The sequence below is a fragment of the Tilletiaria anomala genome, assembly GCF_000711695.1.
Source record: "Tilletiaria anomala UBC 951 chromosome Unknown K437scaffold_10, whole genome shotgun sequence".
In the NCBI taxonomy this organism is placed as follows: Eukaryota; Fungi; Basidiomycota; class Exobasidiomycetes; order Georgefischeriales; family Tilletiariaceae; genus Tilletiaria; species Tilletiaria anomala.
The window spans coordinates 38,662-59,999 of record NW_013547012.1 but is presented as its reverse complement, the minus strand read 5'-3'; the positions used below and the strand labels follow the sequence as shown (position 1 = coordinate 59,999).

Genomic DNA, 21,338 nt, shown 5'->3' with positions numbered 1-21,338 from the left:
CCGTACATGTTGCCAAGGAAGACATCGGTTGCCGCCATAGTTTAGGCAATAATGTCCGGCTCGTGTGCAGCAGCAGCTAGCAGCAGCAGTAGCATGCAGTTGCCGACGCTCGAGATGCTCGCGGTAACAAGGGCGTCCTCCGTGTGTCCACGTTTCCGTCACCTGATAACTGGCACGTTCAACACCTCCTTCCTGCACTTGCTCGCGTACGATACCCTCAACAAGGCTCTCTTCGTATCTCGCTCGATAGAGGCGCAAGGCCCGCATCAATTCTTGGCAGTGGGGCGTACCGCACAGAGCGACGACCGGCCGGATCTGCTGTATGCTACGACATGGGCCTCGCCACCCAGCTTGAGTGCTTGGCGAGTAACTGGCTTGGATGACCAGGCCGGCGTCAGCGAGCAAGACGCTCGTAAAGTTGATCTGCAATGGATCAACACAAATGAGATTAGTGAGCCTCATGAAGGCACAGGAGGGGGCATGTTCAAGGCTTACTGATGGAATCGGTTGCTTGATGGAGCCGCGACGTCATCCTATGTGCATGTCCAACCACCACCATTCAAGTCCGTAACATCCCCTTCGTACAATGTCCCTCCCGGCCCTTCCCGGTTTCTCTACTCAGCAGGAGGGCCTACTGGAGAAGTCCACTCGCTCGACCCATCGAGTGGTGCGCTCCTCTCCAAAGAACAAGAGCTCAATTTTCTCCCCGATCCTTCGCCGTTCGCGCTGGCCCAAGCAGATAAGACTCGCAGAGCACTGCGATACGGTGCACATAATCTTGACGTTGCTCGAAACGGCGTTGCATATGTCGCGGACCTTGGTCGGAATGCAATCTTGGCGTATAAAGTTGACAAGAAGGACGGGACGCTACAGCTCTTGTCTGAGACTCGGAGTCCCCGCCAAGGTGACGGCCCACGGCACGTGGTCCCGAGTCCGGATGGCAAACTCATTTTTAGCGTGACAGAGCACACATCCTACGTCGATGTCTTTCGCGTTCCTTCTTCGTCGCAAGCTGTGGCACAGAATATGGGCAAGCTTGAATATCTCCAGTCGCTCGATCTATTACCAGACCGAGTCCAGCGCGCCGACTATCGCGGTGATACGGTGCGACTCTCGCCTGATGGGCATTCCGTCATCGCGAGCACGCGAGGCAAGACGCGTGCGACCAAGGGCATTATACGAGCATGGCGGCTCTCTCAAAGTGGGCAAAGCGACCAGCCAGTCGTCAGCGAGCCGTTATGCACATACGAGACGCCAACATCGGGAGGCAAGGCGAACGCAGTCGAGTTTGCCATGCGATACGAATCTGGCTTTGCAGCGAGCTCGGACGCAGAAAGGGAATCTAGCTCATCCAGAGTCAAGGACTTGGCTGTTCTGACGGATGATGAGCAGGGCTGGCTGTGGATCCTGGAATGGAATGGGCAAGACCTCAAAGAAGTGGCGAAGACCAAGTTGCCAGGTAAAGGTAAAAACGATGCAGGTGATGACGCCGATGAAGGCGCCAGCCATGCTGTTTGGCTGTCGTAATGCAATGTGGTCAAGCGCTCCCTGTGCAGTCTTTCTTTTGTATACTAGAAGGCAGCCTGGAGCTTCAAACATGTTTACAAGCCACCCGTGGCCAAATCGCAAGCTTATTGCGGGAACGACGAGACGGGCGCAGTGATGGTTGGCTGCAAGTGGTTGAAGTAGCTCCGCCAACTGTCCCAACTTTCTCCAAATGGCATTGAGTTCCAGAACCCCTCGAGCATGAACCCTTCGTTCATGCTATCGTATGCGCTGCGACTTTCTTGTTGCGGCTGAGCTGAGTGCTGATTTGCATGCTCGTACGGACCTAGCTGCGGTTGTCGTTGCTGCTGGCTTGTAGCAAATGCAGAATGTGGAGGAGGCTGCGCCGGATAGAATGCCGGCGCGTCCGCACTTGTGGAAGAGGTAAGATTGGCCTTCTGAGAGGTAGACTCCGCAGCGTTGCTGCTACCGGCGATGCTGTTGCGGACATCGCTGAGATTCCGCAGAATTTCGACGTCCGGCGCTGCACCCTTGTGAGTCTCTGATATACGTTTGAGACGCTCGATGCAGCGATTTAACTGGCGCTGGCAATGCAGCGCGGTGTCGTGCGTCAGACGATACTGCTGCTGTTGCATGGTGGCGTCAACGAGTCCGTTATAGATGGGTTGTTGTGGCATGGATGCTGTTCCAAATGAAGAGTAAATCGTGGCACTGGAGAAGACGAGGAAGACCTGAAAATCGAGCGAAGAGCCATCAACCGGAGCACTTCAAACGTTAAAAGGGAAAGATTTGGATCCTCGCTACCCACCCAGCCTGACGGAATTTTTCGCACAGGGAACGTGCTCTCGAACGCATCAACCAAGTTGAGAATTTCGTCTGCCGCCGAAATGCACGCCTGTGCCGGATGTGACAAGGCTGAAAGACTTGAGACAGCTTCACCTTGAGATCCATTTGACACGTTACGCGGAATGAAAGGCCGGTGGAGTGCAAGCATGCAAAGGCTAGCCCACGCCCTGAGCGTCAAAACGTTGGGTCCAACGCCGCGATGAGGGTTGGCGCCTGATGTCCTGGCGTGCCGACTAGCATTGTCGTGGCCGGGGAAGAGTCCATGCCAGCGGATCTCCTCAGGCAGCTCCTCTGCCCACTCGCCCAGCAGTCGCAACATGCTTCGGAACTTCATCTCCATGCTATCTCCCGCGTCTCGCCCGTTCAGCGGCCGCATGTCTGCGGCCATGCCGGCTTGAGCTGATCTCCTTGCGGGGAGTGAATAGAGCTCATCCAGAATATACTCGAGGATGATCATCAGCTTTGCCCAAGCAACGAAGACAGAGATCCGGTAAGAGCGAGACAGCTTTAGCTCAGGAATCGCACGGTGTTGCACGAATGACGCGCTAGTCGTGTTGAGCCAAAGCTCAACTTCGTCGGTAGTGTTGGTCGAGGGAAAGGGGACGTCAATGTCAGAGCTTCGTAGCACGAATGGCTTCTCGGTGACGCAAGACACAGCCTTGTCGCTGTAAACGTTGCGACATGTAGGTTGTCAGCAAGAACCGCTATGCCGAGCGTCAGGTTTCCATGCAGCTCACAGAATGTAGCACGCCCAAAACGCTCGGCGCCTCAACGTGATTTCTTCTTCCACATCTTCCCCCTGTCCACGTTCCATTCGCAGAATCGTTTCTCCCTCCACGCGGTGCAAACTCATATCGAGCGCAAGCCGACAAGCCATACCGCTCATCATGAAGGCCTGTGCCATCCTTCCCGCTCCGAGGTCAGCGAGTGCTAGAAGAAGTAGCGTTTGTACGACCCACAAGAGACGCGTATGGGCAATCGGAAGGATGGCGCTTCGGCTTTCATCCGCGTAGGACCGCGACAAGTCGTGCGGATCTCCTGTATGGCGAGCATGCTGTCGCACAAAAGGGTCCGACCCGTTAAGCGTTTTGTTTGCAGAATCTTGTGATGCTTGCTCGCCAACGGCAAAGTCTTTTCCTGTTGCAGGTAAGCCAAGCGTTTGTGACAGACTGACTCTCGTCACGACCGAGACATCTTGCATAACTCCTCCTGGTCCCGGAGAAGGGCCATCGAAAGATCCCCCCGCTGTCCCCGCTAAAGTGAATGAGTCACCAGCATTGAGCGGGTCCAAGGAGCCCATAGAGCTGAGTTGGGACCGAGGTTTCATGTCCTTCTCAGCTTCAAAGGTCGCGCTGACCACAGCAAGAGCCGCATTGAACAGAATTGGATTGCTGGTCTTCAGCGATGCGATGTATGTGACTAGAGGCTGTTGTTCCGACCACTGCTGCTGGTTAGCAAGGCCAATGGAAGCGCCGTCTCTCCTTGGTTCAGCTGCCTGCAGCGGCACCTGTGCAGCGCTGGTAGCTGGTCCCCGCGGTTCAGTGTGAAAGCTCGGCTTGTTGACCGCCAGGATCGGCCAGTGGGCATGTACGAATGCGACGTATGTCTCGATCAAGCGCCATTCCACAGCATCAATTGTTGCACTTGCCTCTTCAGCAACGGCGGCCCTAGCTCCACTGTTGGCGGATTTTGCATCATGATCAAAATCCTGTGTCCATACTGCGCTAGCGCTTGCTGGTGATGCAGTAGGGAGCGTAGGCGCGAACGTAGGCCTCAGCCCTGCCCGCATGGGTGCGGTTGGCGAGACACTAGGATCCTGCCCGGATCCTTGAAGTGCGGCATCACCACGGCGATTGCTCAATCTGCTCGCGAAGTCGGGTATGTTCATACCACTACTGATGCCTGTTATTCTGCTGGTATAAATCTCTCTTCCGAACGTGCCACCAACGCTTGCTTCGCGATCGTACGAGGTAGGAGCCGGAAGTGTCGCACAAGGTTGACGCGTATAAGAGGGACGACTTGCGCTGCAGCTGCCGCTACCGCTGGCTGCAGAATCTTCTGCAGTGTCGTATGCTGAATTTCCATATCCGTCCTGAGCGGAAGGATTCGAAAGGGGGTATTGTTGCGCAGCGTATTGCTGCTGACGCAATGAGTCCACGTACGCTGCTTGTCGCGCGGCGCCTTGTGCTGCCGACTGTGGCTGCAGGGGTGGATATGGGTGCGAAGACAGTGCATGAAGCTGAGATTGGGGTGGATATTGCGAATGAGAGAGCAGGAACGAACTGGTAGATGAGCCTGATGGGGGATGAGAAAGGATGGACGGTTCAGAGGGCCCAGTCTGTGGAGGTGGAACAGTGGATGCTGATGTCGGCACTTGAGGCACTGGACTACTCTGCCGTGACCCTCCTCTTTGCTTCTTCGCAGTTGCCCCTGAAGCGCCCCTCTTGCGAGCAGGTAGGGATGCAATGTTCCCAATGTTCACAGTGGTGTCTTGCGATAATGTAGAAGAAGCGGCTGTGGTCTGGGGCTTGTTCCTGGTATTGTCTTTTCCTATATCCTTTCCCATTGCCGTGGTACCTCCACATAGAGGAACTGTCTGAGGAGCAGGATGTGAAGGTATAGTTGTTTTTGCTGAGTTACTATTGGGGGCCAAACGGCTCTCCTTCGGCTCCTGCTTCCGCTTTGCCCAGAAACCTTTCGGCGGGCCACGCTTCTTTGGGTTTGGATTGAATTGGCAGCATTCCGCAAGATTGAAATTTCTGCAGGGTCCGCACGGTGGCCCTTCGCCATCACAGCGTACCTTCTTTTGCGAGCACCGCGAGCATGCGCGAGATGAACGCGGGCAATTACGAGCCGACTTGGTCGTCTCGAAGTCGTCGGCAGCGACTGCATGAGACGAGGCGGATGGGGAGGCTGAGCTGAACTGGCTGACGACCGTTGACTTGCGCCTACGCTTTCTGGCCGGAGAGGCGACATTAGCAACAACCTCATGACCCCCTTGCTTCTGTTGCTGCTCCTTTGCATGCTGCAAGTCACCGCCGCCATGGACAACATCGGTGGGCTGTCGACGATTCTCGGGTTCGCACCGCCTTCCCAACGAACGGCAGAGGCGGTCCTGAACTCTACATCCTGGACGCCCCTGCTGTTGTTCTTTCATTGGCTCCATTCACAGCTGTATCATTCATACCACGAGGCGCATCAACTGCCATATGCTGAAATATCAGCTACATGTGGCAGACAACGAAAACGAATGGCGAGGGCATCTGAGGGTTTACGATAGGCTGGATATGTAAGGGATTCTCCGCGGACTACCCCGCACAATGGTCCCAGCGGCTCGGGGAACGGGAGAGTCCCATACAGAAAATCCGGTGGGAATCCGATGGACAGACCATCGATGACATCGCTCCATCCTAAGGCAACGAGCACGCCTAGACCCAGTCTATATATACCATTTGCATTGCAGCGAGTAAGAGAACTGGTGTCGTCCTCTTGCGTCTGATTCTGCTTCTGCTGCTACCGCCGGCCTTGTTTAACAGGTGCGAGCGGCCCGACCTTATGGCCTCACCTGCTGCTGCCAGGAGGCTCCTCTGTGCCGCTGCCCCATTGCGCTTCACTCCGCCATCATCACTTTCCATTGCAGGTTGGCTGCGCAATTTGTCACAGTCATCGGCAAGGGGCGTGTTGAGGATTCCACCAAGCACATCATTGTCAATCATATCCATCTCTTCACGCAACATGTCCGTGGCCGGCCCGCAAGGCGGGGAGATGCGTGCCATCCTAGTCAAGGGCGGCAAAGGGGACCTCAATGCGCTCTACATCGGCAGTGCACCGGTTCCGCAGCTGAAAGACCCAAACGAGGTGCTTGTGCGAATCAAGGCGTTTGGCGTCAACCGCATGGACATTCTTCAGCGCAATGGCCAGTACCCTCTGCCGCCTGGTGCGCCCGAGATCATGGGCGTCGAATTCAGCGGACGCGTCGTGCAGGCTGGCTCCGAAGCCAAGAGTCAGCACAGCGGTAGCGGCTTGTCAGATGACTTCAAAAAAGGGGACGAGGTGTTTGGACTCGCTCTCGGCGGTGCATATGCAGAATACATTGTGGTCAAGTCCAACTTGTTACTACACAAGCCTGCCGCTCTCTCACATGTCCAGGCAGCTGCCATTCCTGAAAATTGGCTCACAGCTTTCCAGGCCTTGCGCCCGATCGCAAACCTGCAGCCCGGAGAAGACGTGCTGGTGCACGCAGGTGCTTCAGGTGTCGGGCTCGCCGCACAACAGCTCGCGCGGGACTTTGGCGCCCGCAACGTTTACGCTACAGCTGGCAGTGAGGAGAAGTGTCGATTCTGCGAGCAGACGGCCGGGGCCGACAAGGCGTTCAACTACAAAGCCTGCGATTGGGCCGAGGAGCTCGCCAAGTACACTTGCGCAGGAAAAACAGAAGGCTGTGCCGACGTCATTATGGACTTTATCGGCGCAAGTTATTGGAATAGCAACATCGCTTCGCTCAAGCGTGATGGACGCCTTGTCATACAGGGCGCCATGGGCGGCATCAAGGTAAAGGACGGCAACATCGGCCCCATCATCTTCAAGCGCTTGCGTATCGAGGGCAGCACCCTCCGTAGCAGGACAGTGGAATACCAGGGCGAGCTGGTGCAAAGTTTTCTCAAAGAAGGTGTATACATTCTGTGCTTCAATCGTTGCATTTGGCGAGCGGAGGGCAAGCGGCAGCTGACTTACATCTCATCTCGACTCTCGTTCAGGTGGCCTCGACAAGATCATTGCCGGTGTCTCCAAAGAGTCAGGAGTGGGCGGCAACGACAAGTTGCGGCCGCACAGCCTGGTCATTCACAAGGTCTACGCGTGGGAGGATATTCAAGAGGCGCACCGCGAAATGGAGGCGAACAAGAACGTCGGTAAAATTGTTGTAACGATTGACGGGTAAATTTGTCCCATGCAATTACAGGTGGTTGCAAACTGCTCGCGAATCACTCTACTAGCTGCGAAATGGAGAGCCCTTGTCGGCTGAGATGCGCTTACGAAGCCTCCCGGCTATGCTCGCAGTGGTGAGCGGACATTGCACAGCCCGAGGCCAAAGACTTCCGCAATGGTGCTAAAGTGAATCGCAAAAGCAGAGGATCTGGCCTAAGTCAGTAGTCACTGTGGCTGCGTGCAATGTACCACAATATGCCATGTCCGCTGAAGGAGAATCTATAAGAAAGGCACAAAGCTGTAAAAGACTGTTCCAGGTTGCAAGGGCGGGGGAAAATGAACTACAGCAAATCGAAAATGTCCTTTTTCTGCCCGGCGCCGGCGCCAGCGGCAGGCGTGTGCGCGCCCATGGGCGGCTTGGCAGTGGCTGCGGGCCCCCAGACGTTGTTCGCGGACTGGTTCCTGGCCATTTCCGCCATGGACATTTTGGCGGGCTTGTTGTTTCCCGCCCCGCCGGCGGTGGATTTACCTGCAGAGGATGCCCAGAGGTCGTCAAAGTTGATCGACGCAGTAGTCGATGAAGAAGCGTGGGACGCGGCTGCTGTCTGTGCAGGTTTCGAGGCGCCAGCAGCAGCGCTGCTGGAGAAGGAGGAGGTCGTGTTGTTGCGCGTAGGCGCTAGCGGCTGCTGCTGAGCGGCCAGGCCTGCTGGCCGACCGCCTGTTGCCGGGCGAGACTGTGCAGGCGCAGGAGCTGCGCCATTATTTCCGCCGAGGAAGTCGAAGATGTCGCCTCCATTTGGCGCAGCAGCGGTGACCTTCTTTCCGATGCCTGCGGCAGCAGGCGTCGCACTTGAAGGCGGCGCCGCTTGAAAGTCATCGAAGTCATCGACGGCTGCAGCCGCACTGGAGGATGCTGTTGCTGTTGCAGGTGGATCGTCGTCGAAGCTGAATAGATCCTGCACGACAGTTTGGGGCTTCGGTGCAGCCTCGGTATTCGCCGAAGAGCTTTCGCCAGCACGTCTCCTACTACCACCACCGCCGCCACTTCTGATTTCGCAACCACCTGCATCATACTCTTCGAAGCTCTGCCTAGCCGCCGAGCCGCCTCCACCTCCACTCCCATTTCCGCTAGCACCGGGGTAGCGATCGACGCCGCCACTGTAGTACTGCTCGCTGCTGAAGCCGCCGTACCTGCCTGCTCCGCTACCAGGGACAAAGTCGGTATTACCCGTGCCTTGGTACTTGTTCTTGTTCTGCCGTGCCTTGCGACGTTCTGTGCGGATGCGCTCGACGTCCATTAAAAGCTCAGCAAGCTCTTTGGCGCGGTTGCGAACGTTGAGTCCCTGGTCTTTCCCCTTTTCATCGATGTAGTGAAAGTTACGTAGGATCTTGATCGTCGATAGGTGCGAGCGCGCGTCGTCTACAACACGCTCTGCGCCGTTCCTTACCAGGTACTCTAGGAGGGTTAAAGACTGTGGCAGAGTAAAGGGGTTGAGCAGCGTCACACCGCATACAATCCGCACTCCCTCGTGTACGCACCTTGTAGATCTGTCGCCACTCGTTTGCCTCCTTTTCCATGAAACGCCTGTAAATGGCCTGCATGATCTCGCCAAAATCGGCGTAGTTGTGCGTCGCTTGGGCGATCTCCGCCATCAGCGTGGTGGAGGCGCCCCAGGGATCGTCATTCGTAGCCTCGTCCACCTTGGCTTCCAGCTCGGAGATGTTGAAGGCGTAGTTGCGCGCCGAGCGGTAAAGCTCCTTGACATCGTACATGGTCAGGTTGGAAAGGCGATTGCCGCTGCAAGACGTCCCTAGCGTCAGCTTCTACTCCTTTCGACTTTGGCGGACAGGGCAAGGGGTTGGGTGTTGAGACTTACACATCTTCTAGATCCCAGTTCTGCCGCGTCGTGACGTATGACGAGCACGATTATTAGCTTTTGTCGCTCGGCGGACCTCATCCAATCCCGACTTACCATCTTGGGCGTTGAGCGTGATCCGGTCTTTCGCGCGAAGAGTGAGCAGCAGTGTGCACAAGGTGCTTCCTAGACCCCCGGGGGGGAGGGGGGTATCACACAGGATGCCGGAATAAGGAGCAGGTTGGGATGGCTCTGGCCCGCTTCGCAATGCACACACAGAGGTAGCTCGCAGCTTGCGGCCCCGCAGGAATCTGCACAGCGCCCGATGATCGTCTCGTCTCGACCAGTCGATGTGCCCAGAAACAGGCTGCTGGATATAGGCAGGGTGTGTTGCGAGCTAGAAACTGAAGCACCTTACGTCCAGCATGCAAGCAGCAGGACTGAGGACAGCACCATCACGCGCGCACGGGCTCACGCCCTGCCAGTGTGCGCGGTTATGAATAGGAGGGGCGGAACTGCACGCCGCATCGTTGCTAGTCCGCGAGTTGCATGTCGCATACGCGTTCTTCTATGTGGCAGATACTCAGCAGTCAGCTGCCTTCATGTATAGATCGCTCTCGATTGGCAACTGCCATCATCACTCAGAGCAGCTTCGAGATTGTGTGCAGCCGCTCGAGAGAGAACACCCAACCCGGCCATAATCGGAAGCTGCAGCCATGTTTCTAACCAGATCCGAATACGGTGAGTATCCTCACGCCCACGGGTGGGCGCACAAGCAGTGGCCGCACACGGCGCTGACGACCCGCTCGGCGCAACGTCGCTTCGCTGCATGGGGGGGCTCTTGCTTGCAGACCGCGGTGTGAACACTTTTTCACCAGAGGGGCGCCTGTTCCAAGTCGAATATGCCATCGAGGCAATCAAGCTCGGCTCGACGACAATCGGCATCTCCACCAAAGAGGGCGTGGTGCTAGGTGTGGAGAAGCGCGTGCATTCCAGCCTGCTCGAGTCGTCTAGCATCGAGAAGATCATGGAGATCGACAAGCATCTCGGCGCAGCGATGAGCGGGCTCGTAGCCGATGCAAGGACCATGATCGACCATGCTCGCGTCACTAGTCAGAACCATGCATTCACGTACGACGAGGAGATCAAAGTCTCATCGGTGACGCAGGCAGTGTGCGATCTGGCGCTGCGCTTCGGAGAGTCGACAGAGGATGACGAGGCGATGATGAGTCGGCCATTCGGTGTCGCATTGCTCATCGCGGGGATTGACGAACTAGGGCCGCAACTGTGAGCCTCTCTGCCTCACTCCCGTTCCCTTCTTCATAATGACCATGAATTGTGCTTTCCTTCTCTGCGTGCAGCTACCATGCCGATCCGTCAGGGACATTCGTGCGATTCGATGCGAAAGCAATTGGGAGCGGCTCAGAAGGCGCGCAAGGAGAGCTGCAGGAAAAGTACACAAAGGTACGCGGCACATCGCTAGAGTCTAAGTCGGTCCTTCGACCTTTCAAGCTGACTCCCAAACCTCCTTTTTCCGTTTTTCCCTCCTTCAGGACATGTCCCTACACGACGCAGAGTTGCTGACGCTACGGGTGCTAAAGCAAGTGATGGAGGAGAAACTGGACGAGAAGAACGTGCAGCTCGCCGTCGTCACCCCGCGCACGAGCGAGGACGGCAGGCCGAGCGGGCAGTTCAGGATACTCAAGGAGGAGGAACTCAAGCCGCTCGTAGAGGCGATCAATTGAGCGTCTCGAGGCAGGTGCCGCTGGGCGGGCCAGGAGAGTTTGTACGATAAGATGGCATCCAACGCACCGCAAGCGTATGATACACTGCATTTGCCATCACGCCCCCGTGCCCCTTGGCCGCTTGTGCAGTAGCCTCCGTCGCGCTCACGTGCGCGCGTCTGATCTCGCCCTCTGACACGGTTACGAATACGCGAGCCCTTCCTGCAGTCTCGCGCCTGTGCCATTTGCAGGTGTGCGTTCATGACGATGGTGATGTGAGGTGAGCTGTGCGGATGCGCAGGGCAGGGCAGTCCTAGCCTGCCAAGCGGGGTTTGGACCGGCTTGCAATCTACCTTCCAGCGACTGTGTCTTGTCGCGGCGATCGAGCGTTGGCAAACGCCCACGGTGTGCAATGCACCGCACGCCATTCGTGAGCGTTGATGCTGAAGCTTGGTTTGTTGCGGGACCGTCTTCGACCCTACTGGGGGTGCGAATATCTGGGTGTTTTTTACGTCGTGCCTGTCAGTTAGTTGTTAGCCGTGTGGGAGACCCTATCGACGGCCGGCATTCAACTCCATTAGGAGGCCATTCGACGTAACCATAGACGATAGAATGAATGAGACTGTTGCGGAGCGCGGATGGCTTTTTATTCTTTATTCTTTTACTTTCTTTCTTTTCTTGGTTGTCCAAGTGAACGCTTCCGCTCCTGGTATATTTTTCTCCTTCGCCATTTCTTCCTTTTCTTCTCTTCTTCTCTTTCTCCTCTTCCATCACGACCACGACCACGAAAGACGCAGTGAAAAGTTCTTCACAACCCTGTACTCGCTGCGGTCCGAGCGTGCGGCGTGTTGATATTCCTTGGATACTCGCCATGCTCGTTTCGTCATCAGCTGGGGTCGCAGGCAGAGAATGGGCCGGCGGATGGACGCTTAGGCAGATCGATCGATGCCCGCATGCGGCAACTTTCCCTCCGCGTTCCCTTTTTGTGCGGCGAATCGGGTTTGCCCTCGATCTCGCCGGGAAGGCGGAAGGAAGGCTACCGTCTCCGGGCGGTGTTGGTGGATCTGCGAGGGATCGTCGCTCGCGTGCGCTAGTGTGCTCACTCTAGCACAGTATCGCACAACACCGCGGAGCACAGGGTAATACACCAGGGTACGGCTCTATCGAAGCCCGCTCACCCCGTCTCTCCCCACTCGCTCGTTTTCTGAGCACCGGGGATCGCAGGCCATGGGTTTGTCGGGTCAATGTGCAGCCAAGAAAGAGTTTTCTTAAAAGAGCAATAAAGGTCGTGAATTGATGCATCATGCCGCCATGTCAGGTCACATCACCCAATTGCCCTACATCCGATCTATTTCTCTATATATGAGACATGTAGTATATGCTCGTGGACACAAAAGCTTCCACCCCAAAATGAAAGCGCAGCCAGCGGACAGCCTGGCTCAGCACCAGTGAGGAATGTTGCGAAGTACGGTAAGAGCCAAACTATGGCGGGCGGTGCGCCATGGACCAAGGCACGACGGTGACACGTGGCTTCTGAGCGAGCGGTTGAGAATGAGTGTGCGCGTGTGCTTCTGGGAGCGCCGAGGCGCCACGGATGCGCGCGCCGGGTGCAATGCTTGGGTAAGGCGTTGCGCTTCGCTCGACGGGAGGGAGGGCGGCGCATGGAGACAGGCAGCCTTGTAGGCCGTGCCCGACCTTGTCAGTCGATGCTGCTGGTGCTGATGATGATGATGAAGGGGTCTGCTTGCTTGGGAAGACCTGCAGCAGCTGCCGCTCTACTGCTGTGCGGCTTTCTCCTTCTCGACCTCGTCGGGCGTCTTGAGCCTGAGGCTGAGCGCATGGAGCCCGCGGCGTTGGAACTCGTCGCTGAGCAGCGCATGGACCATGCGGTGGCGCTGCAGGCTACTGAGCCCGTTGAACGCGCCCGAGACGGCTTCAACGAAGAAGTGCGTTTCAAGCCGAGACACCGTCGCGGCGGCCTGCGCGCGCGCAGCGACCATCGCAGCGTGGTGCGCGTGCTTGCTGCTGTCGTTGCGGATGCGCAGCGTGTGCAGTGGTGCGAGCGCGGCGGCGAGCTTGGCGCGCATCGACGCTTCCAGCGAGCCGTCTGTGTCCGTGGCGGTAGGCGGCGTTGTGCTTGAGGACATCCTGGCGAGTGAGGTCGTCGTCGGCGCGGAGAAGGAAAAGGACAAAGACGGAGAGAAAGCTTGCTGCCGAAGGAAACGGGGGAGTGGGCGCCAGGCGGTCATGGCCAGCCTGCTGCTGGGGGAGGAGGGTGAACAATGAGCTGGCGTTACTGGTACAAGCGGCGGAAGGGCAGGCTTGACTGGACCGTAGACGACCTTGAAGAAGGATGAGAGGACGAGCGTGATTGTATCATGTGTATGTACATGGTATATATCAACCTATCCTTTCGGGAAGGGGCAAGGTGTGTCATGTTGCGCTGCGGAGCATTCGGTGCATCTCGTGCGATAGAGATAGATCTACTTGGGTGATGACAGTAGGGTTGCAGCGATCCGACACCATCCCATCTAATTCGGTGCATTTCGATAGCCCAACCCTTTTAAGCATCCCAGAGGTGTCCGTCTGTGCGGCACGCCGACAAGACCAAGGTCCGACGGCAGCAGTCTCAGAAGTCTGCGGGACTCGGTGTGTGCCGTGGTGTGTAAGGCAGCACTGCGCTGTGGTGCAGTGCCGGTGCAGGTGCCGGTGCGCGCTGGTCCCCTGACGATGGCGGCACGAGGAGAGTCTAGCAAAAAGTCATGCCACTCTTGTCTGGGTTATCATGCGATGTGATCTGACGATCTGCGGGTTTCCTTTTCTTCTCGTGCCTGCTGGCACTGTGTCTGTGTGGTGTGGCGGGTGTGTGAAATGTTTCTGCCTAGTAGAGGGAGTCATGTACGACATTGTCTGTGGGTATTGGAGTGTACTCGACTGTAACATCGTCAAGGAAATGCTCATGCGTCGTATACGAGTGGCTTGTAGCATCGCATCGCCACGCACTTTTATACCCCACAAGCACGCTCGCCTCGCCAGCGCCTTGAGCTTCCTGCCTCCAGCCTCGCTCGCACTCTGCAGCTCAACTCCTCTCGTTGCCTTCCTCGCCGCCTTCGGCGACCACAACGATGGACGTCGTGCTGCATTACTTTGACGAGTACGTCCTCGACGCGCTCTACGCCGTCGTGCTGCCCGCCTCGCCCAGCTCACCGCTGCTGCGCCGCTCTCCCGCGCTGCTAAGCGCCTTTCTCGCCGATGGGCAGACCCATGCCACCCTCGCGCACGCCGCCCACACGCGCATTGCCGGCGCCGCCGGTGCCAAGGGCTTTCTGCACAACCTCACTAGCACGCTCGCAAGGGCCGCCTGGCCCGCTTCCCACTCGATCCCAGCAGTAGATGTAGCGCGGATAGCAGACACCCCGCTGCCGGACACAGCGTACGCCGCGCTCGACTGGCCCGCCGTGTCGCATCTGAGTGCGCTACCGCGCTCGAGCATACTGCGCCAGTCGCTCTCGCTCTACGCGATCACCTACGTCGGCATCCTCCTGCTTTACTTTCTCTTTGCCGGGCTCAGCTACCGCTTCCTCTTCAACAAGGCCATGCTGCGCCACCCGCGCTTCCTCAAGAACCAGGTCCGCCTCGAGATCGCCGCGTCGCTGCGCGCCTTCCCTGTTCTCGACGCACTCACCCTGCCCTGGTTCGTTGCAGAGGTCCGCGGGCACAGCCGGCTCTACTCACACATCAACCAGGGGCCCTGGGCCGACCGCTGGTTCGGCTTGCACGGCTGGACCTATGCTGCGCTCATCAGCACGCCTTTCTTCCTGCTCTTCACCGACGCGTGCATCTACTGGGTCCACCGCCTCGAGCACCACCCGCGCCTGTATAAGCATGTGCACAAGCCCCACCACAAGTGGCTCGTCCCCAGTCCGTTTGCTTCGCACGCCTTCCACCCGCTCGACGGGTACGCTCAGTCGCTCCCCTACCACATCTTCGTCTTCCTCTTCCCCCTACATCGCACCCTGTACATTGGCCTCTTTGTCTTTGTCAACCTCTGGTCCATTTTAATCCACGACAGCGACATGATCTGCAACTCACCCCTGGAGAAGTTCATCAACGGCCCGAGCCACCACACGCTGCACCACCTCTACTTCTCCGTCAACTATGGCCAGTACTTTACCGGCTGCGACCGCCTCGGCGGTAGCTACCGCGCCCCAAAGCTCGAGGACGACCCCTTGCACGACGTCCCCGACGCCGGTTCGGATCCCAAGGCGAAGGTTGAGAAGACAGAGTGAAGCAGGCCGCCGTTCCTCCTCCTTTCATAGACATTGCGCCATGTGCATGCAAACATATACATACATGCCCACGTATGTAAGCGCCGCCCCAGTCCCAGTCCCAGTCCCAGGCGCAGGCTCCACCTTCACCCGCTTATCACTCTTGCGTGAGAGCTTGCGCATATCACAGCCAGCCGAACCAAACTAGAGCATCAATCTATTCATGGGATATCCATTTTCTTCTTCTTTTGGCTTCCATTTACGAGAGTAGAGTAGAGGAAGACGCGCGCCCCACAGTCTCGTTTGCAAATGCTGTATCGTCACCCGTCGCGTCCCATTACCGTGTGTGCTCCTTATCGACTGCATCATGACAGGTACCTCTCCCAGCAAGCCTGCTCGATCTGCTGACGCGGTGCCGACAGGCCCGTCCACAACTCAAACTGCGTGCAGCCCTGCTCCAGGAGGATCACCAGCCCCGGGATGCCGGTCCACTGCCCGCTGGACGCGGCTCCTGAGCTGCGCTTGGCGTTCTCACGGCGCACGAGCTCCATGAGCGGCGTGTGGCTCGGTTTGTCTAGCAGTTGCGAAAAGAAAAAAAATGGGCAAAAGGGGTCAGTCGGCTGATCATGCTTGCCTTCCGTCGCAGCATCCAGCCGCCGCGCTTGAGACTCACAAGACATATCGATCACAACTCCTCCCTTTCGATGCGCGAGCATTTCCCGCGCGAGAAAGATGGCCGCACCGCCCTGCTCAATTGTCGTCCCGTCGGCGGGGACGTTGCTGACGATGATGCGCGGAAGCGGCTGAAGGCCCACGAGCGACTCGGCCACCTCCACGTTCCACTCAGACGGCAGGCTCTGCGCAAGAAGCACCGCGTTTGCGGGCGTCCGGTTGAATAGCCAGATGCGTCGCGCGCCCAGCTGCTGCATCGCGTAGATGGCCGCGCGCGCCGACCCGCCCGCTCCGATCACAAGCGCTGTCAAGCCGTCCGCGTCCACCTCCCCTTCCGCCTCGCCGACGCTCGAAGTTGCGAGGTGCCGCACAGTTTGGGCGTGGATTGCAGCCCAGTCTGTGTTGTCGCCAACCAAGTGCGCCGACGCACCTGCATGTTCACCAGAGCGGACCGGAATGATCGTGTTGACTGCTCCGATCATCTTGGCGTGTGGCGTGATTGAGTCCAGCTCAGGAATGATGGCCAACTCTGAAAAGTCCAAATCATTCGAGTAAGCTTGCGTTCAACTCCAGTGGAACGCGTAGGCGAATAGCACTCACTGTGAGGAATCGTGACGCTAGCGCCACCAAAGTCGGCGCTGCGGATGACATCGCGCACCGACTCATCCACCTTTGACGTTTCATGCAGCCCATATGTATGCGGAAGACCTGTGATCGCAAAGCCGGTATTGTGCAGCGTAGGGCTTAGCGAGTGGCTGATCGGCGTGCCCAGCAGGAAGAAGCGTTTGGGCTCCAGCTGGCCAAGCAGCGTCCGCGCATTCGCGATCTGCGCAAAGCTGAGCTGTCCGGGTGCTGCTTTGAATGGCAGTGCTGGATGAGTGATGGGCGTGAACACCGGATTGAGGATGCGTGACATTTGCCCCACTGCGCCCATGTTGATAGCGATGAGCGGCTTGGCATCTGCTTGGGCCGTGATGGTGCGTCTGAAAGTCTCAAGCTCCAGATTGTCCGCCAGCGTGCACGCCTTGCTGACAATCTTGGTGACGTCTCCGAACTTGCACAGCTCGGCATACTTGTCCAGCGTTGACTTATCGCCCCAGCGCAAGTTGCCGCTCCAGTCATGCCATGAAGCAATGATATGACTATGTCCCTTTGCCACGACGCACGCTGCGATTTTCTGCTCCGACCATCGTGCTTCCACATCGACGTACTCGCATGCAGCGCGGAAACCGAACTTTATGAGCTCAAAGTATGCCTCCTCTTCTGCGTCCGGGAACATGCCGCCCTGGCTCTGTGTGCGGACGGTGTAGATGATGGGCAGCGTCGTACGGCTGCGCAGCGCAGCGAGCTGGCATGAGACGTACTCTGCCGGCGGGATGGCAGGGGTGGTGTATGCGATGCCGGCAGGATTGAGAAGATCTACGCGCAGCTCGATGACGTTGGCACCAACGCTGATCTCCTCGAGCATCGGAAGCGCAGCTCGGATATCCGGGAAGGTCAGACAGAGCATATGCGTTTCTTTTGATGCGAGGATGTTAGCGGATGGACGATTGCTGTCGACGCCCGTGATGAAGCGCGAGAAGCGGCGTACCTCGTCGATGAGCGTGCGAGCGTTGCGGATCGAGACGATGTTCTCAGGCACATGTGAGGCTATTTCTGATGCAGCCTCTGAGCCGCTGGTCGCCTGCTTGACGTCTCCGATCGTGTAATTGACCAGTTCGCAGCTCGAGCATTCGTAGAACCACGGCTGGCGTCTCGCCCAGACGTCTCGCTCGCTCTCACCATAGGGCGGGCGCCCGCTAGTCCTGAGGAAGGCGACGATCTCCTCAATGTCACGCTTGATGTACACGACTGGCCCGCGGGTCTGCGCATACTCGCGCAGCAAGGCGCGATTTTCTGGCGTCTCGACGACGCCTCCGCCAAGCGAGATGAGGTGATTGGTGCTTTTGTCGCGGATGAGTTCTTCAAGGATCTCACGCTCAATCTTGCGAAAGCTTGGCCAGCCGTGCGTTTTAACGAAATTGTTGAGCGTGTGCCGCTCATCAAAGATCGCGTCTGCATCCAGGAAGGGGCGCCGGAGGGCTTCGGAGGCGAACTTGCCCAGATACGTCTTGCCAGTCCCGCGCATGCCGATGCAAAAAATTGTCGCACCAGGCGGATATGCGCGAGGAGTCAAGTGGTTACTGAGCGTATTCAGTGGCGGGAGTGCGGCTAGAGCACTGCTAGACGCTGACGCCGCAGAGGTGTGAGCGGCATCGAGTTCAACACCCTCTACGCTGACGCCCATTTCACGCGCGAGCGCATCCCACCAGTCCGGCCACGTCTTTTCCACGCAGCGCTTCTCCTCCAATATGGTCCCCTTGCCGGGTGCGACAGCTGCCAACACGCTGAATGCCATTGCGACGCGGTGATCGTCGTATGTGTGCACCTGTACGTCGCGCTTCAGGTTCTTCTCGAAATCTGCGACGCCAAAAATCTCGAGTCCATCCTCGTGCTCGATGGTACGCACGCCGAACTTGTGCAGCTCATCCATCATCGCCTGGATTCGGTTGCACTCTTTGACGCGCTGATTGGCGATACCGGTGATCCGTGTCGATAACAGTGTTTCTCCGCCGCTGCTGTTGACTGGCAGACCCGCAACGGCGAGCAAGGCGGATGCAGTGAGGAATGCGTCGGTCATCGGTTCCATATCAACGGTGCCGATCTGCCTCAGCTGACCTCTCGGCGGGCCTCGGACGCGCGTGCTGTTGGCCGTCTGCACAACCTCGCATCCCATGGGCTCGAGCACTTCCTTCGCGAAGCGCGCATCGCCCTGCAGAGAACTAGACCCGATGCCTTCCAGCAGACACTCGGTTCCTGTGATCGCAGCGAGCGCGAGCGGGTACGTCGCGCTGCTGGCGTCCGACTCGATTTCGTACACGCCGCCTTCCGCCGCGGAAGGCGCGACGTAGTGGCCGCGCGGAATGCGGTACTTGTTCTCGGCGAGGCGTTCGACTTGGATGCCAAAGGAGCGCATCATGGCGACGGTCATGTCAATGTACAGCTGTGAGATGACTTGTCCACCAACGAGCTCGAGCACGACTTCCTCATGCGTCGCGTAAGGCGCGCAGAGCAGGATGGACGAGACGTACTGCGACGAGATGGAAGCTGCGAGCTGGATCAGACCTCCGCGGAGACCACCGTTTTGGGAGGAAGAGATGGCAAGCGGCAAACACCCTACTTTTTCGCGGTACTGGATGCTGACGCCGTTGGACATAAGTGCGTCAACGAGGGGTCCGACCGGGCGTTCCTTCATGCGCTTGTTGCCCGTGATGACGACCGGCTGCTCGGCTGCGGAAGTGGAGCAGGGCACGAGCGCGCAGACGCTCGTCATGAAGCGCGCGGCGGTCCCCGCATTTTGCAGGTATAGCTCCTTGCCGTTCTTGGGCTGCACCATATGACCGCCCTTGCCGTGCACGACGACCGTGCGGCCGCCGTCGCGCCACTCGAAGCGCGCCGCGTCGAGGTCGGAGAGCGCGGCCATCATGACCCGCGTGTCATCCGAGTGCAGCAGGTTGCGCAGCGTCGTTGTGCCCCGCGCCAGCGCGGCCAGCACAAGTGCGCGGTTGGAGAGGGACTTGGAGCCGGGCGTAGAGAGTTTGACGGTCTTGACGGGCGCTGCTTGTTGGGATGCGCCTCCCAGCTGCGGAGGAATGGGTACGACTCGCACGGACGGTGCGAGAACACGGCGGATGATGGAGTCCGGCACCGTCGACGCCCTCTCCTCCACCGTGCCACCAACTTTGGAGAGGAGGACGATCTTCTTTTGCGCACCGCTGTTCTTCTTGTCGACACGCATGATGTCCAGCAGGCGCTCGACGCTGAGTTGTTTCTCCTGCCTCTGCGTTGAGGTGATGCGCAAGATGCGCGGGTCTTCCATGCTAATGGGGAGGTTGTACTCCTTCAGACAACGCGTCAGGCGCCCTATGACGACTTGAGGCAACCCGTGCGGCATGGCGCGCGCGATCTCCGCCTCGAGGACCATGCCAATGCTGACGCATTCGCCGTGCAACAGGTCTGGTGTCAGGATGGCTTCAATGGCGTGGCCGATCGAGTGTCCAAAGTTGACGAGGTTCCGCAGCCCAGTTTCCTTTTCGTCAATTGTGACGATGTGCGCTTTGATGCCGACGCTGCCACGGATGACATCGAGGAGCAGAGACTGGGCTTGTGTGCGCGTCGCGAGCGTCCTTCCTTGTGCCTGTACTGGTCCCTCGGACCCTGCCGCGGGCCGGTCCATGACTGCGTTGCGGATCTGCGCAGCATTCAGCTCGAGCTTGTCAAAGTCGTCCGCATCCCAGATGGCGGCAGTCTTGATGACCTCGGCCATGCCGTTGCTGAACTCGCGCTCGGGCAGCGTAGCGAGCAATGCGGCGTCGATGAAGATGAAGCACGGCTGGTGGAAGGCACCGATCAGGTTTTTGCCCGCCGGCGTGTCGATCGCTGTCTTGCCTCCGACAGACGAGTCAACCATCGCAAGGAGCGTCGTGGGGATCTGGATGAATTTGATGCCACGCATAAACTGTTTCACAAGGCGAAAAAGAGCTCCACTTCAGTACCTTGACAGCCAGGTGGAAGCTTTTACGCAGTCAGACACACGCACCGTTGCAGCAACGAAACCGGCCAAGTCACCGATGACACCTCCGCCGAGCGCAATGACTGTGGCGTCGCGTGTGAGCTTTTGCGACAGCATCCAGTCTTCCAAGTCTGCCTTGGTCTCTCGGCTCTTAGAACCTTCGCCGGGTGGGACAATGTACGTTAGCAAGCGAGGCCGTATATGATGCGTTGACGTGGAGATTGCATCGTTTATTGAACTTTCCGCTGAAGAGGAGGGCCAGCCGGCGTCGAGCGCGCTGTTAAACTCAGCGACGAACGCATCGAGGAAGAGTGAGGCGATGTTGCGATCGGCGACGAGCACAAAGGCGCTCGACTTGCCATTGGCCGTTGGGCTCGCCTCTTCGAGCAGCAGCGTGTGGACGATGTGCGGGAACAGGTGGAAGCCGAGGTGAATGGTTGAGGTGAGGCAGCGCAGTACATGCACATGTGTGCCTTCGCTGTCTGCCGGACTGGGGAAGAGGGTGGGTGGTGCATGGTAGTTGGCTACCTTCTTGCCGGCTTGTGCCTCGCTCGGCGGTAAGGACGCCATGCTGGGCGGCGGGGGAGACAGAGGCTATGCGCAGGTCCCGCTTATTCCAAGGGTGATCCTTGCTGGCCTTTCGTTGCTCCCCGTGCGTGACTTGGGGGAAAGGTATATTGATTACGGTCTTCCTGGCGGGATCGGCAAGTCTTCGGAGTACTTCTTGCAGTTTTCCCACATTCCCCGAGTCGTCTCAGTTCTCAGTTCTCAGTTCTCATCCAATTGCACCGATTCTGGCAAATAGCTTTTCTCCGTCGGATCGCTCACCTCCCATCGCTATGCAATGACGTTATTGATGTGGCGCCAACGGAGTTTTACATGCTGTGCGACAAGTTGACCTGGACATGCCCTTGGAACTTCCACCTGC

The 21,338-nt window shown here is 58.0% G+C and overlaps 8 protein-coding genes across 8 annotated transcripts; 4 read left to right on the top strand and 4 right to left on the bottom strand.

The window, feature by feature from the left end:
* Window positions 1–114: 114 nt before the first annotated feature.
* K437DRAFT_243620 (3-carboxy-cis,cis-mucoante lactonizing enzyme) lies at window positions 115–1,650 on the top strand (the record flags this gene model as incomplete). Its single annotated transcript, XM_013389818.1, has 2 exons — window positions 115–393; window positions 565–1,650. The coding sequence occupies 2 exons, from the start codon at window positions 115–117 to the stop codon at window positions 1,525–1,527; spliced, it is 1,242 nt and encodes a 413-aa protein (XP_013245272.1). The 3' UTR covers window positions 1,528–1,650.
* On the bottom strand, window positions 1,632–4,918 carry K437DRAFT_266605 (uncharacterized protein; the record flags this gene model as incomplete). Its single annotated transcript, XM_013389817.1, has 3 exons — window positions 1,632–2,237; window positions 2,315–3,017; window positions 3,090–4,918. 3 exons carry the CDS (start codon window positions 4,916–4,918, stop codon window positions 1,632–1,634), a joined length of 3,138 nt encoding a protein of 1,045 aa, XP_013245271.1.
* An 856-nt stretch (window positions 4,919–5,774) lies between these two features.
* Window positions 5,775–7,625, top strand: K437DRAFT_254189 (quinone oxidoreductase putative). Its single transcript, XM_013389816.1, has 2 exons — window positions 5,775–7,021; window positions 7,110–7,625. The coding sequence occupies exons 1-2, from the start codon at window positions 6,088–6,090 to the stop codon at window positions 7,289–7,291; spliced, it is 1,116 nt and encodes a 371-aa protein (XP_013245270.1). The 5' UTR covers window positions 5,775–6,087; the 3' UTR covers window positions 7,292–7,625.
* Window positions 7,254–9,508, bottom strand: K437DRAFT_254188 (ENTH-domain-containing protein). Its single transcript, XM_013389815.1, has 4 exons — window positions 9,252–9,508; window positions 9,156–9,175; window positions 8,818–9,076; window positions 7,254–8,750 (listed from the first exon to the last, which is right to left on the bottom strand). Exons 1-4 carry the CDS (start codon window positions 9,252–9,254, stop codon window positions 7,620–7,622), a joined length of 1,413 nt encoding a protein of 470 aa, XP_013245269.1. The 5' UTR covers window positions 9,255–9,508; the 3' UTR covers window positions 7,254–7,619.
* Window positions 9,509–9,752: 244 nt separating this feature from the next.
* K437DRAFT_254186 (N-terminal nucleophile aminohydrolase) lies at window positions 9,753–10,980 on the top strand. The gene is made up of 4 exons (XM_013389814.1): window positions 9,753–9,875; window positions 9,986–10,421; window positions 10,496–10,598; window positions 10,688–10,980. Exons 1-4 carry the CDS (start codon window positions 9,851–9,853, stop codon window positions 10,877–10,879), a joined length of 756 nt encoding a protein of 251 aa, XP_013245268.1. The 5' UTR covers window positions 9,753–9,850; the 3' UTR covers window positions 10,880–10,980.
* A 1,216-nt stretch (window positions 10,981–12,196) lies between these two features.
* K437DRAFT_254184 (bola-like protein) lies at window positions 12,197–13,216 on the bottom strand. Its single transcript, XM_013389813.1, has one exon. The coding sequence runs from the start codon at window positions 13,003–13,005 to the stop codon at window positions 12,634–12,636; it is 372 nt and encodes a 123-aa protein (XP_013245267.1). The 5' UTR covers window positions 13,006–13,216; the 3' UTR covers window positions 12,197–12,633.
* Window positions 13,217–13,807: 591 nt separating this feature from the next.
* Window positions 13,808–15,353, top strand: K437DRAFT_254183 (uncharacterized protein). Its single transcript, XM_013389812.1, has one exon. It carries the CDS (start codon window positions 13,984–13,986, stop codon window positions 15,145–15,147), a length of 1,164 nt encoding a protein of 387 aa, XP_013245266.1. The 5' UTR covers window positions 13,808–13,983; the 3' UTR covers window positions 15,148–15,353.
* Window positions 15,264–21,063, bottom strand: K437DRAFT_254182 (putative ARO1-Pentafunctional AROM polypeptide). The gene is made up of 5 exons (XM_013389811.1): window positions 20,438–21,063; window positions 16,399–20,356; window positions 15,800–16,327; window positions 15,536–15,700; window positions 15,264–15,506 (listed from the first exon to the last, which is right to left on the bottom strand). The coding sequence occupies exons 1-5, from the start codon at window positions 20,978–20,980 to the stop codon at window positions 15,331–15,333; spliced, it is 5,370 nt and encodes a 1,789-aa protein (XP_013245265.1). The 5' UTR covers window positions 20,981–21,063; the 3' UTR covers window positions 15,264–15,330.
* Window positions 21,064–21,338: the final 275 nt, after the last annotated feature.

What these genes read in the sequence shown, in the direction of transcription:
- K437DRAFT_254189 (XM_013389816.1), top strand. Translation starts at nt 6,088, where the DNA reads ATGTCCGTGGCCGGCCCGCAAGGCGGGGAGATGCGTGCCATCCTAGTC. An exon ending in GCAAAGTTTTCTCAAAGAAG is followed by an intron (nt 7,022 to 7,109) that starts GTGTATACATTC and finishes ACTCTCGTTCAG; the next exon opens with GTGGCCTCGACAAGATCATT.
- K437DRAFT_254188 (XM_013389815.1), bottom strand. An exon ending in AACTGGGATCTAGAAGATGT is followed by an intron (nt 9,077 to 9,155) that starts GTAAGTCTCAAC and finishes GACGTCTTGCAG; the next exon opens with CGGCAATCGCCTTTCCAACC. An exon ending in AGTGGCGACAGATCTACAAG is followed by an intron (nt 8,751 to 8,817) that starts GTGCGTACACGA and finishes ACTCTGCCACAG; the next exon opens with TCTTTAACCCTCCTAGAGTA.
- K437DRAFT_254186 (XM_013389814.1), top strand. Translation starts at nt 9,851, where the DNA reads ATGTTTCTAACCAGATCCGAATACG. An exon ending in GACGAACTAGGGCCGCAACT is followed by an intron (nt 10,422 to 10,495) that starts GTGAGCCTCTCT and finishes CTCTGCGTGCAG; the next exon opens with CTACCATGCCGATCCGTCAG. An exon ending in TGCAGGAAAAGTACACAAAG is followed by an intron (nt 10,599 to 10,687) that starts GTACGCGGCACA and finishes TCCCTCCTTCAG; the next exon opens with GACATGTCCCTACACGACGC.
- K437DRAFT_254184 (XM_013389813.1), bottom strand. Translation starts at nt 13,005, where the DNA reads ATGTCCTCAAGCACAACGCCGCCTACCGCCACGGACACAGACGGCTCG.
- K437DRAFT_254183 (XM_013389812.1), top strand. Translation starts at nt 13,984, where the DNA reads ATGGACGTCGTGCTGCATTACTTTGACGAGTACGTCCTCGACGCGCTC.
- K437DRAFT_254182 (XM_013389811.1), bottom strand. Translation starts at nt 20,980, where the DNA reads ATGGCGTCCTTACCGCCGAGCGAGGCACAAGCCGGCAAGAAGGTAGCC. An exon ending in AGTTGTGATCGATATGTCTT is followed by an intron (nt 15,701 to 15,799) that starts GTGAGTCTCAAG and finishes CGCAACTGCTAG; the next exon opens with ACAAACCGAGCCACACGCCG. An exon ending in GACGGGCCTGTCGGCACCGC is followed by an intron (nt 15,507 to 15,535) that starts GTCAGCAGATCG and finishes GCTTGCTGGGAG; the next exon opens with AGGTACCTGTCATGATGCAG.